Source organism: Miniopterus schreibersii (genome assembly GCF_964146895.1).
Source record: "Miniopterus schreibersii genome assembly, chromosome: 3".
In the NCBI taxonomy this organism is placed as follows: domain Eukaryota; kingdom Metazoa; phylum Chordata; class Mammalia; order Chiroptera; family Miniopteridae; genus Miniopterus; species Miniopterus schreibersii.
The window spans coordinates 69,463,856-69,481,253 of NC_138103.1; the positions used below are offsets into that span (position 1 = coordinate 69,463,856).

The following is a 17,398-nucleotide window of genomic DNA, read 5'->3' on the forward strand; positions in this document are numbered from 1 at the left end:
GGTTTAAAGGCCTGGTATAACTTGCCCACATTTTCATAGCATTTATTAGCAAGGCAAGGATTCAAACATAGACTTTGTGACCCTAAAGCCTGTCTGAGCCCACAATCACACTGCTTTCCTTTGGATGGAAAATGTGCTTGGAGAAATTTGTCCAAAGTCTAGAATAACTATAAAATGAGTAAGCATTTGTAATACTGTAAACAAAAATAAAAATTATAAAAAGTTAAAAAATAAAATAAAATAAAATATGATTACATTAAAAAAAGAATAATAATAATAAAATAAAATGAGTAAGGATATGGATAGAGCCAACTGGTTTTCGCTAAACTGAAATTCTAGTCCTTGGAGGCATCTTTTCAGAATTAAATGGAGAAAATATTTCATTTTATAGTGGATAGTTAAGTTAGGAAATATGGTTGCCTCAAAAGCTGGCTGGCTGAAGGGTAAGCCAGTCAAGAGGAGTTTATATACACTCTTGGGTGGCACATTCAGAGTGGGATTATGTAGGCTAGGGACCTAAACCTGTGAGGCTGATATCATTCTATCCCCTTGCTACTTCCATGTGGTCTTAGAGTCAGTGTAATCATCAATATCACTTCTTCGAAAAGCAGAATCTCTGTTTCTGCTGCAGACCTACTGAATCAGAATCTGCATTTTATCAAGATTTATATGTAAATTAAAATTTGAGAAGCTGGTCTAGGTTTTCCATTGTGCCATTGTCCACCCAATTTATTGTTCTGTCTGACTTTATAGAAATTTTTTTATTCCAGTGTTAATACACAGACCTTCCAACTACTACAGAGATGGAAAGAACTTTAAATGGTGTCATTTATAAAGTATCTCAGAAAGAGGAACATCCTGCTTTTAAAGGCTTACAGAAAATGGAATGTCCGTCTGTCTTAAGGTGTAGGATAGAGCCAATCTGTTTTCACTAAACTTTGAAATTCTGGACCCTGGAGGTATCATGAGAATTAAATGGAGAAAATATTTCTTCTTATAGTGGATAGTTAAGTTAGAGACTATGGATGTGCCAAAAACTGACTGGTTGAAGGGTAAGCAGGTTACCAAATCACCCCAAATTTGGTGGCATAAAACAATACAGATTTATTATATTGCAATTCTATAGGTCAAAGGTCCTGACACAGGGTCTTACTATGCTAAAATCAAGGTGTTGAAAGGGATGTGTTCTCTCTGAGAATCTCTATTATAGAATGTGCTTCCGTGCCTTTTCTGTCTTTTAAAGACCACCTGCATTCCTTGGCTGATGGTCCCCTTTCTCAACTATTTTCCAAGTGAGCAATGGCAAGTCAAGACCTTATATCACTCCTTATGTCCTTCACGCATCACACTAAGGACCTGACTCCCTCTTCCAGCCATCATCACAATCAATTTAGGACATTTCCACCACTTCAAAACAAAAAATAAAAAACTTATTAACAGTTACTCCCCAGTTTCCCCCAAGCTTTCTTCACTTACCTTCCAAATATAGGCAACCACTAATCTACTTTCTGTCTCTATAGATTTGCCTATTATGAACTTTTCATATAAATGGAATTATATAATATTTGGTCTTTTGTGACTGACTTCCTTTTCACTTAGCATTATATTTTAGATATCCATCAATGTTGTAGCATGTATCAATACTTCATTTCTTTTTTATTGCTAAATATTTTCCCATTGTAAGAATATACCACATTTTATTTATCTCTTCATCAGATGATGGATATTTGCATTGTTTCCACTTTGGAGCTATTGTGAATAATATTGCTATGAACATTGTTATACAAATTTTTGTGTAGATACATGATTTCATTTCTCTTGGGTGTATACCTAAGAGTGGAATTGCTGGGCTGTATGAGAAACTTTCCAAAGTGGCTCCACCATTTTACATTTTCACCTGAAATGTATGAAAGTTCCAGTTTCTCTACGTTTATATCAACCACTGTTATTATCTGTCCTTTTTATTATAGTCATTCTAGTGGGTGTGAAGTGGCATTCAGTGTATTTTACATTTCCCTAATAGCAAATTATACTAAACATCTTTCCATGTACTTGCCATTTGCATGTATATGTATATGTTTGTGTATGTATATGTGCATACTTTTTCTTTTTTACAAATATAGGGTGTCCCCCCAAAAATGTTTACACACACTTTGAATAATTATAAAGGCAGTCTTTATTAAAATACATTTTATTTTCAAAATTGAGTGTGTATACATTTTGGGGGGACACCCTGTATTTGTTCAAATCCTTTGCCCATTTTCAGTTGGATCATTTGTCTTTTTAATTTTTGAATAATAAGAGTTATTTATATATTCAGGATACAAGTCCCTTATCAGATAAATGATTTGTAAATGTTTTCTCTCATTCTGTGAGTTTTCCTTTCACTTTCAGAATAGTGCCCTTTGAAACACAAAAGGGTTTAATTTGAGCTCATTTACTGAGCACTGCCACATGCCAGTCATTGTGCCAGGTTCTGGGAACACAGTTATGCCATCTTGTGGTTACCTCAAGTTTGGCTTATTAGGTTTCTCTTATTTACCACTAGGGTGCTGGTTTACTGAGTAAGATATTATTGTTTGCTTTATGTGAAATAAGGGAAAATAAGCTGATCTAAGTCAGATGGAAATATTTTGAGGACCAACTATGAAGCATTCAATTAATGAGCTAAGCAACAGTTCAGCAAATGTTTCCAGTTCCAAGGGGTTCTAAGGCTTGCCTAGGCTATAATTTAGTGCAAACAAATGGCTCCCAGTCCTAAAGTTATAGGAACAGAATTACCAGCATTTTTACCCATAACATTATAAAAATTTTCAGTTTTCTGCATCTTCTACTTGTTAGAAGTTGAATGCATTTTGTTGGTAACTGAATTGTTAACTATGCAATGTTGGTTACCATATAATGTTAGAAGCTTTAAATAATCTAGTAAGTTGAACATATTACAAAGATATGTTTAATAAAACAGATCTATAAACTGAACCTGTTGTGAAACCACGAATGTTGTCTTTTTCCCCAGGTAAAAGATATCTGCTTTCTGCAGCATATGTGGATAGCCAAAAATGGGAAGAAAGAGAAAAAGAAGATTGTCACCTAGGTAGGTACCTACGTGTCATTTTCAGTCACTCCATTATGTTTATGATCATATATTCATATGATGTATAAATGAATTGATGCTTTTATGATAATCCAATTCAGGTAAGTACATTTTAGGTCTTAAAAAGAATTAGACTTTTGTTTCACACATGGCAAAATCATTTTTGCTCTCCTGCTATTTCTTTTTTGCCTTGATGAGTAGTTCTAAATTATGTATCCAATTCTTTCTTTCTTATTTGTGTCCATTTTTAATGTATAGTTAGTTGCCCTGTTGCCATCTCTGTTTTACATTATCTGCAAAGAAAAATGTATTTTATACTTTCATCTTTTTTTATCGTCATTTCTTAACTGGTGGTCTTCAGAAAGCTTTTTGACTCTATTTCATTGCCAGGTGATAGATTTGAAAGTAGTGTTATAATCTCATGTAAACAATTTAAGGAAAATAGTTGGCTAACATCTTAAGCAGTAGCCTCCTAATCATAGGCTCCCGTTCCCTATGTTATATTACACAGATAGCAGCCTTTCTTTTATAAAATAACAAGACCTAAAGAAATCACCCTATAAGCATTTTATAGAAATGTACATGCTACATATATGTAATATATTTTATATATAGCATCATTGTGATCAAGTCAGACAATTGGTGATAGTTTTATGGGACTAACATAATTTTTGGATCAATTCTGGTGCTGATCTAATATTTTCCCCCAGATTTCCTTCTCTGCTTTTTTTTGGCTTATGTTAAATAAGAAGAAAGTCCCCTATGTTTATGGATTCTTCCCATAACTTGGTGGGGAAGTGGGTCGGATTCTTCTATAGCTATACCAGCTACCTTGGAGAGCAGAGCTGGTTTGTGAGACCTGGAATTGAATATATGGGCAGGAGCCAGCCAAAACAGAGCTGTGGAGAATCTGAAGATTAGTAACTACATGTTTGCACTGAAATGTAGAATTACTGATAGAAATGCAGAGGGATACAGGTGTGGTGTGCTAACAAAGTCAAACACTATTTGGTATTATCATGGTATTGTCATAGGTGACACAGTTTTACTCACAAAGTGGTGAACAACTCTTGGTAAAGTTCTGAACAAATCAAAGTGCTGTCTTTCCTCAGTTTGCCTAGTAGTTGCATTTATGGAAAATTCAGCTCATTTTCAAATTATGCCCCCCCCCAAAGTACTTTGTTTTTATATGTAAAATTGAGTTAGTTTTGTTCATTGTAAACAGGTAGTTTTAAAATAGTGTGAATGTCTGCCATGTCATACATGGCATGATACATGGACCAAATATATGGAAATAATTTGAAATTTACAAAAAATTACCAGAATAATACAAAGAGCATCTGATACCCTTAGCCCAGATTTATGTATTATCACCATTTTGACCCATTTGTTTTTGCTTTCTCATTCTCTGTATGCACACATTTTTTTTACCTTTTGAGAGGTTGTGTTTTGTTTTTGTTTTTTTCATATATTACATCTCTTTATCCTGAATGCTTTAGTGTATATTACCTGACATTTTTAAAGCAACCAGTCCCTTTTTTTAATAGGATATTCTTCTTTTTGGGTTTGTCTGAGATTTCCTCATGATTAAAGATATGCTTTCCCATTCAGAATATTGTCAGCGGTGTTTTTGTCTTTCTCGGGGCACATCTAGAGATACCTGTTGTCAACCTGCCTTCACTGGCAATGTTAACTTTGGTCACCTAGTTGGGTGTGTCTGATTTCCCCACTGGAGAGTTACTGTTTTTCTTCCTTATGACTAATAGCCAGTCTGTGGAGCAATATTTTAATATGCAAATATCCTGTTTATCAAAAGTTTCCCCCCGGGATTTAGCATCCATTGAGGCATCTTGCCTGAATCGGTCTTTACTATGACAATTGCAAAATGGTGGTTTTTCTAGCTCCATTAATACTTCCACATTTACTAGTTAGTTCTCAGTATTCTGTTGTAAGCAAGAGCCCTCCCTTCCCTCCCATTTCTTTCTTTGAACTATATTTTTCTGTTCATTATCAATATGGTCTTCTGGATTGTGTATTTCTCTTGTTTTTCTTTTAATGATTCATTATCATCCTTAATTATTTGGGTGATCATATTGTCCCAGATTCCCAGATTTGGCCCTTTCAAGCTGACTCTCAGTTTCCCAGGCTCATCTTGTACCTTTCCTGATTTAGCCCTGGAATCAACTGTTTCTTTAAGGAATCCTGGTTCCTTTTAGTGGGACTATTAGAAGCCAAGATCTGTGTACTAGATGTCTTCTTGTCACTGTAGTTTTTGCTTCTTGGCCCATTCAGTGGACAGAGCTAGGAAAATATGTATACATATACACATAAACATACAGATGTGCACATCCATGCATATATGCATACATGTACATAGTTTACAAATAATGAGTTTATACTGAAACCTCCAATTCCAGTGCATCCACACAGGTTTCTTCCATGCCTTTCTCTAGTCTATATTTGTATCTCTTTTCCATGCTGAAAAATCTCTGGCTGTCAATAGGGACGATGTTTTGATGTGTTGGATAGTCTCGGCATTGCAGGTTATCTAATTTTCCTTTCTTCTGCCCACTAAGGGCCAGTAATGCCCTGCTGTCATTCTGACAGTAAAAAAAATACCCCCATATGTTCTAATATGCCCTCTAAGGCCAATAATATTCCTTTTGGAAACCACTGTTGTGATGATGAAACTTACATGGACTCAATTATATTGCAAAGCTTGTTCTGATGTCCTGTATATGAATAAAAGAAAAGTGCTGTGGAAGTACAGAGAAGAGAACGTAGCATTTCAGGAAAGCTACTGTTAGCACCTTCTTAGGTATGAAGGGAAGATTAGTTTATGGACCATTATATTTGGTATGGGGTAGAGTCAGCTGTCTGTTATTCCGAGACAAACCATGGAGTCCCTAGTAAGCAAAGGCTGTTTGCCAAAGAATGAACATAATCTGCAACAAATAAATATATGGGGGTAACTGTCTCCTTGTCTGTTGAGATTAGTGTACTTGGAAAAGCAGTACCAGCTACCGTTTACTGAATGCTGTCTGGCAGAGGTCATCCTCTGTGCATCCTGAATCATGCCCAGTCATAGATTCTCCCTCGCCCTGTGTTCTTACTCTGGGTTGCGCAGCGGTGCGGAGGGGACTGACTTGGGAGACAGGCCTCTGGGCGTGAGCCCGCTCCGCCAGCTTCCTGCGCTGAATGACTTCGCTCCGCCCTGGACCTGTAAACGAGGGCTGATGGGCACGCCGGCCTCCGCCAGTGCCCTGGCAGACTCCAGAAATGTGCGGAACGAACAAGTCCCTAGGCCCCTTGATTTTACCTCTCTGTAAAACGTGGGAGGTGAGTCAGGTTTGAAACTCAAGCTGCTTGAAAGGGAAAGAGGCTTTTTTCCTTACTGTGTAATAGAATGTGGCTGAAACAAACATTCGCTTCTCCGTGCTATTCCTCCATGTTTTCCCTATGAGTGTGTGGGCGGGATACTGGCCCTGAGAAGGAAGGGAGCGCGGTCCGGCGCCGCTGGTGCGGCCCGCGGCCGGTCGGGTAGCAGGGGCAGCGCAGCCTCTCCGAAGCGGCACGGCAGGGAGGCCGTCTGGCCTGAACCTGCCCAGTAGTCTGCGGTCCTTCCGGGAGCCTCCGGTACCCACGAGTCCGCCTCAAGCCTGTGGAGTGTTGTGATTGGGCGCGGTGATCCGGAGCGGGCTCGCTGATTGGGGGAGCGAGGAGGGAAGCTGTGCAGCCTTCACTCCGCGCGTCCCCATTGGAGGGTGATGGGGGGAGAGGCTTGGCGGAGAGGGAAGAGGGGCGGGTCTAAGGCCCGTCTCCTTTCTCCAGTGGTTTCGTCTCCCGCTGAGCGTCGTGGGGGAGACGCTCTGGTTCTCCGTGGTCGGGTGCGGCTCCGGGGCCTCCTCGCCTGTCTCCCTAGTGCTAGAAGCCCTGCGGGAGAGCGGTGGCATGGGCCCGGCTCGCAGTTCGGGGTTGGTTATTGCCGTGGGGTTCGTGAGCACCAGTTCCATTTAGCAGTGTACAGCGCCTCAGCCAGCCGCGCGGGCCCCAGATAAGTCAGAAAACCGCCTTGGTTCACTGCCGGCCGAGTGCCGGGTCTGCGCAAGGCCCTCGCACGCACCAGGCCCCTACCGCTCAGCACCCGCCGAGGCGGCTGGCCCCGCCCTCAGAGATGAGGAAGCGGCGCTGCTGACGCTGGCCGAGGGCGCTGCGTCACTGCGTCGCCTTTCCGCTCGGGAACTGCTTTCTCAGGGAGCGCTGCAGTACCTGCAATTCTACGGCAGAGGCTTCCCTTGCATTGAAACAGTGAATTTCTTGCTTTTAAAAATACCTTTGATTACCGTGTACACAAGTCGTGAGAAGTACACAAGTCGTAATGTATAGATTGGTGAGTTGTCACAGCGAACAAACCTGTGTAGGACAGAACATTCCTACCACTCCAGAAGCCCTTATTGCAGCTCCCGTTACCCTCTTCACAGGTAACCATTATCCTGACTTCTAACACCATCGTTAATTTTTTTTAAATGTTTTTAATGGCAAATCTAAAACATATATAAGGAATCATCATCTGGCTTCAACAGTTACCAGCCGTGGCCAATCTTTACTTCATCTCTACTTCTGATTCCCTTTACCTGAGCCTCTGGATTATTTTGAGGCAAATCCCAGGTAGTATGGGATTAGCTATAAATATTAATATCAGCCATAAATATTTCATTTATACCTCTAAGAGAGAAGGTTATTTTTAATACCATTATCACACCTAAAATAATAATTGTTTAAATATGAAATATCCAGTCAATCTACACATTTCTGATACTCTTATTAATTTCTTTAATCGTTTGTTTTAAACAGAATGCACATAGGTCTGTACAATGCAGTTGGCTTTGTTGCCCCCCTTTCTCTTCTTTAAAATCTTTTTTTATAGAAATGTACAAAAGTAGACAATAGTATAATGAGCCATGTACTGTCACCCAGCTTCAACAGTTATCAATTCCCTGTCAGTCTTGTTTCATTGATCATCTACCATACCACCAGATTACTTTTTAACGAATCCTTGTTATCAGATCATTTCATACGTATTTTGATATGTACCTCTAAAAAATAACGATTTAAAAAAAAATAACTATAGAGTTTCCCACATTCTGAATTTGCTGTTTTACCCTTATGGTGGTTTTAACATGTCCCTCTACCTTCCCTATGCCCTATAAAACTGGCAGTTAGAAATGGAAGCTTGATTAGATTCAGGATCTTTCTGTTTTTATTATTTGGGTTTTTTTGGCATGAATACTTAATAAGAAGTGTTGTTTACTTTTGTCAGGAGACACTGCATTTGGTTGTCCCTCTGTGATGTTAAGGGCCATTCATGATCATTGCTTAAGTCCATTATTTCATTAGGAGCTGCAAAATGTTGCTATTACAGCTCTATCATTTCCTCCTCATTTATTACCGAGAAAATTTTTGTAAAAGAATTTCCTTTCATCAACAGTTTAGTTATTCTCAGATATAGTTTGTGTGGAAGAAAGAGTTTTCAATAATGAGTTGATCCCTTACTGTCCTCCAGAGATGATCTGTGAGATTTGCTTTTTTTAATGTCCTTCTGAATTCATGGATTTAAGCATTCCAAGCATTTTAATCCATTGCAGTTGATATTTTTATCGAAAGGGCTTAGTTCTCCAACTTAGGAGTTCTTGGGCTTTCCAACTGAAGTCAGTTGATTTCCGTTTTAGACTATGTCTGTACTGAGCTTCCTTTTGGTTAAAATAAACAAAGCATTGCCTCTGAGTCCCTCTACTAACTGGGCAGATCTGCTGGGGAGGTATAGGATAAAAGTTATTAACATTAGCCAGTTAGCAGCTATTGAATTACAGACTAGGACCCACAGTGAATGGGATTTAGGAGAAAACCATTTTGGGGACCTGGTTATGGTGCAGATAGGAGGGCAGGCCTGATGGGGAAGCTCTCTGGGTTCTGTGAGAGGAAGTTTGCGTGGGTCACCCTGCTAGTGACAAGGGCCCAGGTGACTTGAACTGAGTTGAATGCCTGAGCCCTACTAACTTAAATGTTTTATTTCTGATTTTTCAGTTTATAAGTAATCATAAAGTAAGGGACACCTTTTGGTTTTGGTTACTGGTTTTTTGTGTTTTTTAAAATTTATTTATTTATTTATGAATTCCCTTTCCAAATCCAACTGTACCATTGACACAGTTGCATTCAGTTCAAAACTGGACACTGTGGTCATCTCTTACTGACAATTCTTTCATTAGCTAAGGTTTAGTTTTGCTGTGTCATTTCAGCTATGGAGACCTTTGTCTTGGCGCAGTAATTTTTCAAATCCTGCTCTTGAAGCCTGATGGAGATTTTATGAAGCCTGCTTTCTTAACTTTTCAGTTCCATATTTGCACCTCTGTGACATCTATTCATTTACCAGGTCTCGTATTTACCATCTGCTGGCTGTTCTAGAGATGGCCTGACTTGTGCACATCTCCTCCTTCAGTCTCATTTTCTAAGTATGTATGTATACAAAGCTTGCCTTCACATTTTTTTTTTTTTGGAACTATTTGTTTTAAAGTTTCTGGTAACATAGAGACAAGTAGATAGATGTTAATCTAAATATCTATATTTAAAATGGCTCTTAGGTTAGTTTTTCCTACTTCCTTCTATTACTTCTGTACATATTACATGTTATCTGTCCTTGTTTTTCTTTTTAAATATGGGAAACAAAAACACAGTTTCAGCCTGTGTTTTCCAGATCACTTCTTTTAGGAAGTACAACAATAATAAACTGCACAAGTGGTCCTAATTCCAGAAGAAGCTTAATGTTGATTGAATGGATAACAATGATGTACAGTTACATAGAAATGAAAAACTGAAACCATCCAATAGTTTCTTACCTAAAGCTCCCAGGATTCAATAGAGGATCCATCTTTGCTTCGGTGACCTTCCTCATCACAACTTTGACCTAAAGAACACCTTCTTTTATAAGAGGCTCCCTTCATCACATCTCTACTACAGAATTTGTGATCATTAAGGAGATTGCCATTTCTTTCCTGAGAATTTTATATACTCTGAAGCTGTGTTATTTTGGTGCACTCCAGGTTAAAATTATCTTCCTGGAAAAATGAAATTTTTTCACCATTATATAATGACCCACATAATGTGTAAAAAAATGCTTTTACCTGTAAGTCTATACAGTCTGATATTAATGCAGCTACACCAATTTTCTTTTTGGCTACTGTTTGCCTAGTATTTTTTCATACATTCACTTTCAACTCTTCTGTGTTCATGTGACTTATATAGCTAGATTTTGTATTTTTAACTAACCTGACAATTGTTGTCTTTTTAAACTAGAAAGTGCAGTGTATTTACATTGTCATAATTACTGATATATTTGGATTTATTTCTGACATATTTTGTGATTTCTCTCTTCTTTCTTGTATTCTTTTGGATTGATTACCTGTGTTTTTGTTTTTTACATTTCTCGCCTACTGATCTAGAAATGGTATCCCCAGTTTCTACTCTTTTAGGATGGTAGGTTCTGCCATTTTTAAATATACATCTTTTAGATAGTTGCTCTATAACTTCTAACATGCATATTTTACTTAAAATCTAATGTTAATCACACTCTGTGTCCTTCAGTCTAGTCACACACACACCCCCAAACATGTTATTGACTAATGTTAAAGTTTTATCCTTTAAAACACACACACACACGACATTATTTTGAACAGTCAATTTTCCCTCAGATTTAAGCAATTTTATTTACTTAACATTCTTTCTAGCATCTCAAGTCTTCTTTAAAGGATCATTTTCTATGTTCTAAAAAATACTTCTAAAAAAGTTCCTTTAGTAAGTGTTGCTAATAAATTTTCTCTGTTTTTGTTTGTCTAAAAACATCTTATTTTCCCCTTAATTTTAAAAGATAAGATTACTAGACTTGTAACTCTGTATTGAGAGTATTTGCTCCCAGCATTTTATTCTACTGCCTTCTGTTGTTCCTACTCAGAAAACATCCATTAGTGTAGTTGCTTTCCTTTATAAGTAACTTATCTTTTTCCTCTGGCTACTTTTAAATCCCCTTATTCTTCAGCCTCACTGTAGTGTAGCATGATATGGGTGTAATTTTACATAATTTGATTTGAGATTTTATATGTTTCATGGATCTGAAAACTTATATCTTTTAACAGTTCTAAAATTTATTTAGCTATTATCTCATCGTGTATCACCTCTCCCCATTCTCTTTGTTTAACCTCTTTTAGAAATTCAATTAAATGTAGTTTGGGTCTTATTCTACTTTTTGTTCCTCTTTCATACGTTTCATCTTTACCTATCTTTGCTGCATTCTGTGTAATTTCTTTTAGATCTTTCAGTTCACTAATTCTCACCTCACCTGTGTCTAACCTGCTCTTTAATTTTCTCGTCAAGTTTCAATTTATTTTTTACAGCTTTGTTGAGTATTATTTACATAAAATAAACTGTACATATTTAAAATGTACAATTTGGTAAGTTTGACATATACATTTGTATATGTCCATGAAATCACCACCACAATCTAAATAATGAGCATATGTGTTTCTCTACCACAACCAAGCTTTCTCCTAGACCCTTGTAATCCTCCTCTCCTGCCTCTTCCTCCCACCCTCCCAGGTTCTTAGGCAAACACTGATATGCTTTCGGTCATTATAAATTAGTTTGCATTTTCTAGAATTTTATGAAGTAAAACCAGCTCTTTAAACCACTTTAAACAAAATTATCAGGTTGGCATATCTTATATAACATAGGAAGTGTGAATTAGGGACTCAAAGGTGTGAGGGCTGACTTTGTAGTTTAGAATCCTCAGGGTACACATCCCTGCTGTTTATCTTTGCAGGGTGCATTATTTTCTAATTCACCTTTTCGCTACAAGTATAGCCTTAGGTGGTCCTGGCTTTACCTGAGGATCTCTGAACCAGTTTGTCATCTTATAAAGGCCTTGATTTTTATCCTCTCTTCCCCTATAAGCCATTATACACCAAAGCTCTGTGTCACTGGGGACCTGCAGGTGCTCTCAGGTGACTGCTACCATTGGTGCTCCCTTAAACAAGCAAGGTTTGTGCTCCCATCTTGCTGTTGGCAATGACATTTACCTTCCTGAAAGCTCAGTTATATATGTTCTTTTGTTTTGTTTTTTAATATATCTTTCTTGATTTCAGAGAGAGGAAGGGAGAGGGAGAGAGAGATAGAAACATCAGTGATGTGAGAGTCATTGATCGGCTGCCTCCTGCACCCCCCCCCCCCCCGACGGGATCGAGCCCGCAACCTGGGCATGTGCCCTGACCAGGAATTGAACCGCGATCTCCTGGATCCTAGGTCAGTGCTTGCTCAACTGCTGAGCCATGCCTGGCTGGGCCATATATGTTTTTAATAACAGCTTTATTGATATTTACTCACATACCATAAAATACACCCCTTTAATGGTTTTAGTACATTCACAGAGTTGTGCAACCAAGCTCAGTCATATTTGAAAAAATTTTAGAAATATTTTAAGTGTTTTTATAGTAGGAGGAATATTTTGATGAATATTTAGCCCTATTCCAGAAACAAAATTCAGTTTAATATAGTCTTCAAGCTTAGGAGGAACACCCAAGACTTAGTTTGTGTCCCACCCCCCATGGTAGTTTTCAAATATAACCCACTCTAGACTTGAGAAGCTGCATCACAATCTCCTGGGGCTTTGTCTAAAATTTTGTATTCCTCTGATCTCACCTCAAACCTACAGAATTAGAAATGCTCTCTAGATGTGAGGTTAGGAATCTGAAGTTTTAAAGCCCTTCAGATGATTCAAATCTTCAACCAAGTTTATGAACCATTACACTCCTATATTTGGAGTAGTGTAGGGTCTCAATATGTATGTCCTTAAATCAACAGGATTATTGTTTTCTTCAAACAAGAAGGACATTTTTATACTAGTTTACATGTCATTTACTTCCACATTATCTGTACAGCTTTAAGTTTTGTTAAATAATTTTTCAGAACCATTTTCCATACAGTCTTTGTTATATATATTCCTGAGGAGCCGAGTGACAGGCAAGAAAGCATCTTTAACACATCCCTTTGAACAAAATCTGAGCATCTGCTGGCCCTTCAGTGACACATGAAGTGTGATTTTGACTGTTGGAGCCCACAGTCCAGAAGCCTGTGGTGCTGGCCCTCTGCAGGCCGCAGCTGGCCCAGCTTTCCTGGCCATCCCTGCTCCGTGCAGTTTTCTGCCTCATTCATCATGCCAATGCTATCTTATGAGGTGATTGGTCACATATTATATTTAGCAGCAAACCTTTCTCTACTTGCAGTATGCAAATGTTATTCATCAGATGCTGGGCCTGCAGCTGTTGCCCTTTTTGAGGCCCCAGCCGATTTCACTTGGCTAAAGATGTCTTGATGTGAAGGATTAGAATGGAATCTTGAGTTACCACGCAGCCTAATCCATTGTTTAGTTCCACATTGTGCACTCAGTGAAATCCACAAGGAAATGGAGGCCATTTAGTTAGGCCAGTAGATCCTGATCCTACTGTTTTAAAGTTAACATTTAAATTTTGAGTAAAGGTAGGTAATTCTTTATAATGCCTATCATCTCAACATAAGGGCCTCTGTTATGAAGGGATTATAAAGATTTGGTATAATGGGAGTGCTATTTAATATCATTCTGCGAGCAGATAAATTCAACAATATTAATTTGCCTTAGTGTGAAGAGGTTTTAGGGACATCTTTTTTTTGGGGGGGGGGGGTCTACCATTCTTTAATCTCCTGGTGTCAATCCCTTTAAGATAGTCATAAGAAAAGCTAATTACTTTTACATATTAGGTTTACCCTGAAACCTGATTTGCAAAGTTGCTTTTCCCCAATAGCTACTGAATCATTGAGACCATTACCTCCAGGAAGGAAGAGAGGAAAAAATGGTTACATGCACTGCAATAGGTCTTCAACAGATACTTGTCAGTTGATTACCTCTGTATCCTTATTACTTGATACTGATTTCTTCCAGTAGGGAGGAAAAAAAACCAAACTTGGAAATCCAGTTCTGTGTTTTTCCTTCCTCCCTCCCATCCTTTTCCCCTTCCCTCCCTCTCTCTCTCTTTCTTTTATTCATTTCTGTAGCTACTTATTGAGTGCCTTTTATGGAACTGTTCTAGAGACTGAGAATTTGTCTATCAGTCTAATTTATCTATGAATTAAGTCCTTGCCTTCATGGATTTTACTTATACTTGTAAAAGAGAGAAAAAAGTAACACAAACCAGTTTATGTAGGCATTTGTGAGTCATAGGAAATATTTTGGATTTTATTCTGAGTGTGATAGGATGCTGTTAGCTTGTTGAAAAAAGAGAATGACACGGTGTGATTTATCTTTTAAGAGGCTGTTTGGAGATTAAATTGTAAGTGTGGGGGCCATAGTTAAGGTGGCTAGTCAGGAGGTGAGAGATATTGGTGGCTTAGCAGTGGTAGCGGTGAGAAGTATATATTTATATTTCAAATCTAGAGCCTATAAGATTTGTTGACAGTTGGTTATAGAGTATGAAAAACAGTGGGGTCAAGAATGACACCTAGGTTTTTGGCCTGGGTAAGCGAGCAAATGTATTGGTCAGTTACTGAGTTGGGAGAGGCTTGGGGGAAAGCAGGTTTGGAGCAGAGGGCTGGAGAATGAAGATGACATATCATGTTTAGATACCTATTAGACACTCAGGTGGAGCTGTCACCTTTGCAGTTGGAAATACAAGTCTGTAGTTACAGGCAGGAGTCACGGTAAGCATGTAAGTGTGGAGTCAGTAATCTGTAAATGATGATTACGGCTGTCAGAGAGAGTGTGTGTGGTGAAGAGAAGAGTCTGCTGTTCAGACTTAGGGTATGCTAACATTTAGGCACCAAGAAGAGGCAGCGATCCTGCAAAGGAACCCGAGAGAGAGAAAAGAGTATTTCATGAAGGTCAACTATTAAATGCTCATGAGCAGTTGGGTAAGAAGGTGAGGATGAAGAGTTAACCACTGGATTTAACAATGTGAGGTGGTCACTGGTGTTAGTGGAATGATGGAAACCAAAGTCTGATTTGAGAGACTTCAAGTGAGAGTGGAACTAAGGAAGTAGTCACAGTTGTATCAGGTATGACTCTTCAGAGTTGTCTTCCTGCTGAGGGGAGCAGAACAAAGGAGAAGTAGCGGGAAGGAGATAGGAGGTCAAGGGAGGTTTTTGTTTTGTTTGTTTAATGAAGTTTATCTTTCGTAAAAAAAAAAAAGAAGAAGAAGAAGAAGAAGGCAGAGTATATGGGCCCAGATGCTGGGAGCCTAGTAGACTTGATGGTGGGAGGGTGAAGTTCTCTTGATTGCTTCTGTTGTATCCTCAGAGAAATAAGACAAAATCAGGATCTGAGAGTGAGGGGGGTAGGGGAAAGAACATGTTATAAGTTTGAGAAGCAATGAGGAGGGAGATTTATCAACTTGGAGATTTATGTTGCCTAGGATTTCAGATCTTTTTAGACTCTGAGATAACTGTAATCTCAGGAATACCAAGTATCCATGTGGATGTTCTACTAAAAGAAGCCGAGGAGGAATAGTTCTGGCTGAAAATCATTACTTATAGCCAGGATGGCTTCTCTGATTTGTTCAGGGAGTATATAAAAGTCATTTGATAAATTCCAATTAAAACAATTTTTGAATAGCTAATATATTTTCCTGGTTCAAAATGCAAAAGGAATAAATGTAAACAGTGAAGAGTCTTCTTCCCTTGGCCCCTGACCATCTAATTCCTTTCCCTAGAGTCTGTCAATAAAACACTTTCTTCTGCCTCCTTCCAGAGATACTTTATTGATGCATTTTTAAAAAACTAAATATATGCTAGCATTTTTTAAATAATCCTTACTGCAATTAAATAACTCATTTTTAAATGTTATTAATATTTTTTATCCACTATAATTTATACAAAACAAATTTCCAAAAAGAGCAAGAAAGTGCATCTGTTTCGATACTGGTTTCATAATGATGGCAGCCATCTGGCAGGGATTGTATCTGTTAGGTTTTCCATAAGAAGTATGTATATTTAACAAGGTTCTTTTTTCTTCTTTGTCTTTACAGCTGATCTAGCATCATTAATGGATAAAACATATGAAAAAAAGTTGCCTGTTAGTTCTTTAACAATATCACGGGTAAGAAAACTTAAATTTATATCTATTTTCAAAGAAGAAGGTGGAAGAAAACAAGAAGAGCTCTTCATATAGATGAGGCTGTGTAAATGAAGAACATCTTTCATAGGAAATGTTTTCCAGAGTATGGTGTGTTTCTGTAGTTACTGGTAGATATTTTATGGTGAAGAAGCAATTTCTTTGACTGAAATAAAAGCTAATAAATTTATCAGATTCTGATATCAGTGATCATTGTTATGTATCTGATTTATTTTATTTTTCCAGGATATGGTGTTCTGTTATATAATATCATGATTTTTTTTTCGTTGATACACCCTTCAGAGGAATAGTATTTACTTGTTAGTATTGGAAGTATTTTTGGTGGTTGAGAAAGTCTGTAGAAGAATATATATTAACATTGATGATAAACTGCTGCAGAGCAATGGAGGAGAGAATAATATTAGGCTAGAATCAGGAATAGTAATTGTTAGTAACCACTACTGAGTACCTGCTATGCCGCCTGTTGTACTAGTTTCTTAACATACATTACGTACACTGTAACATATTCTTACAGTGGCCATAGGAGATAAACATTATTATTTCTGTTTTACATGCAAGACTCAGAATGGTTGATACATTTCTCAAGTCCACACAGGTCATAAATAGAAAAATTGGGCTTCAAACTCAGTTCTCTGTGACATCTAAGTTCTTTTCCCTCAAATAATATCTGATCTTGTCTTTATCATGAATTAACTTTGTAACATTGAACAATTGGGCCCCTCTCATTTTCCTCACTTCCAATATGAGGACAGCAGTATCTTCTCGCAAGGCCGATGCAATGCTAAAATAAGATCTTAGTGGTGAAAGCTCCTGGTAGAAATTAATAGCACCATAAAATTCAAGGTTATTGTTAAATCTAGAAGAGGAAAAGGGAAGAAACTATCATTTTTAGTCTGAGTTCTTTCTTTCTGTCACTTGATACTGTCCTTTTAGGGGAAGAATTTAGGTCATAACTTAAATTTTATAGACTCATAAGGTTCAGATTGAAGGGGAACGGAAAGAACATTGGTTCATGATGGATAAAATCTCTGTTGTCTTAATACCTGACATTTGTCTAGGCAGCACTGCAGAATTTTAAAAATTTCACATACATTTTCTCA

At 37.8% G+C, this 17,398-nt stretch overlaps 1 protein-coding gene across 2 annotated transcripts in view; it reads left to right on the forward strand.

Moving 5' to 3' along the window:
• MRPS27 (mitochondrial ribosomal protein S27) overlaps nucleotides 1–17,398 on the forward strand; it is a 77,380-nt gene that overhangs the window by 1,877 nt on the left and 58,105 nt on the right. For both annotated transcript variants that reach the window (XM_081131124.1, XM_081131123.1), the window contains 2 exons: nucleotides 3,017–3,094; nucleotides 16,192–16,262. In XM_081131124.1, the coding sequence (XP_080987250.1) occupies nucleotides 3,017–3,094; nucleotides 16,192–16,262 (149 nt within the window). The remainder of the gene's footprint in view (nucleotides 1–3,016; nucleotides 3,095–16,191; nucleotides 16,263–17,398) is intronic.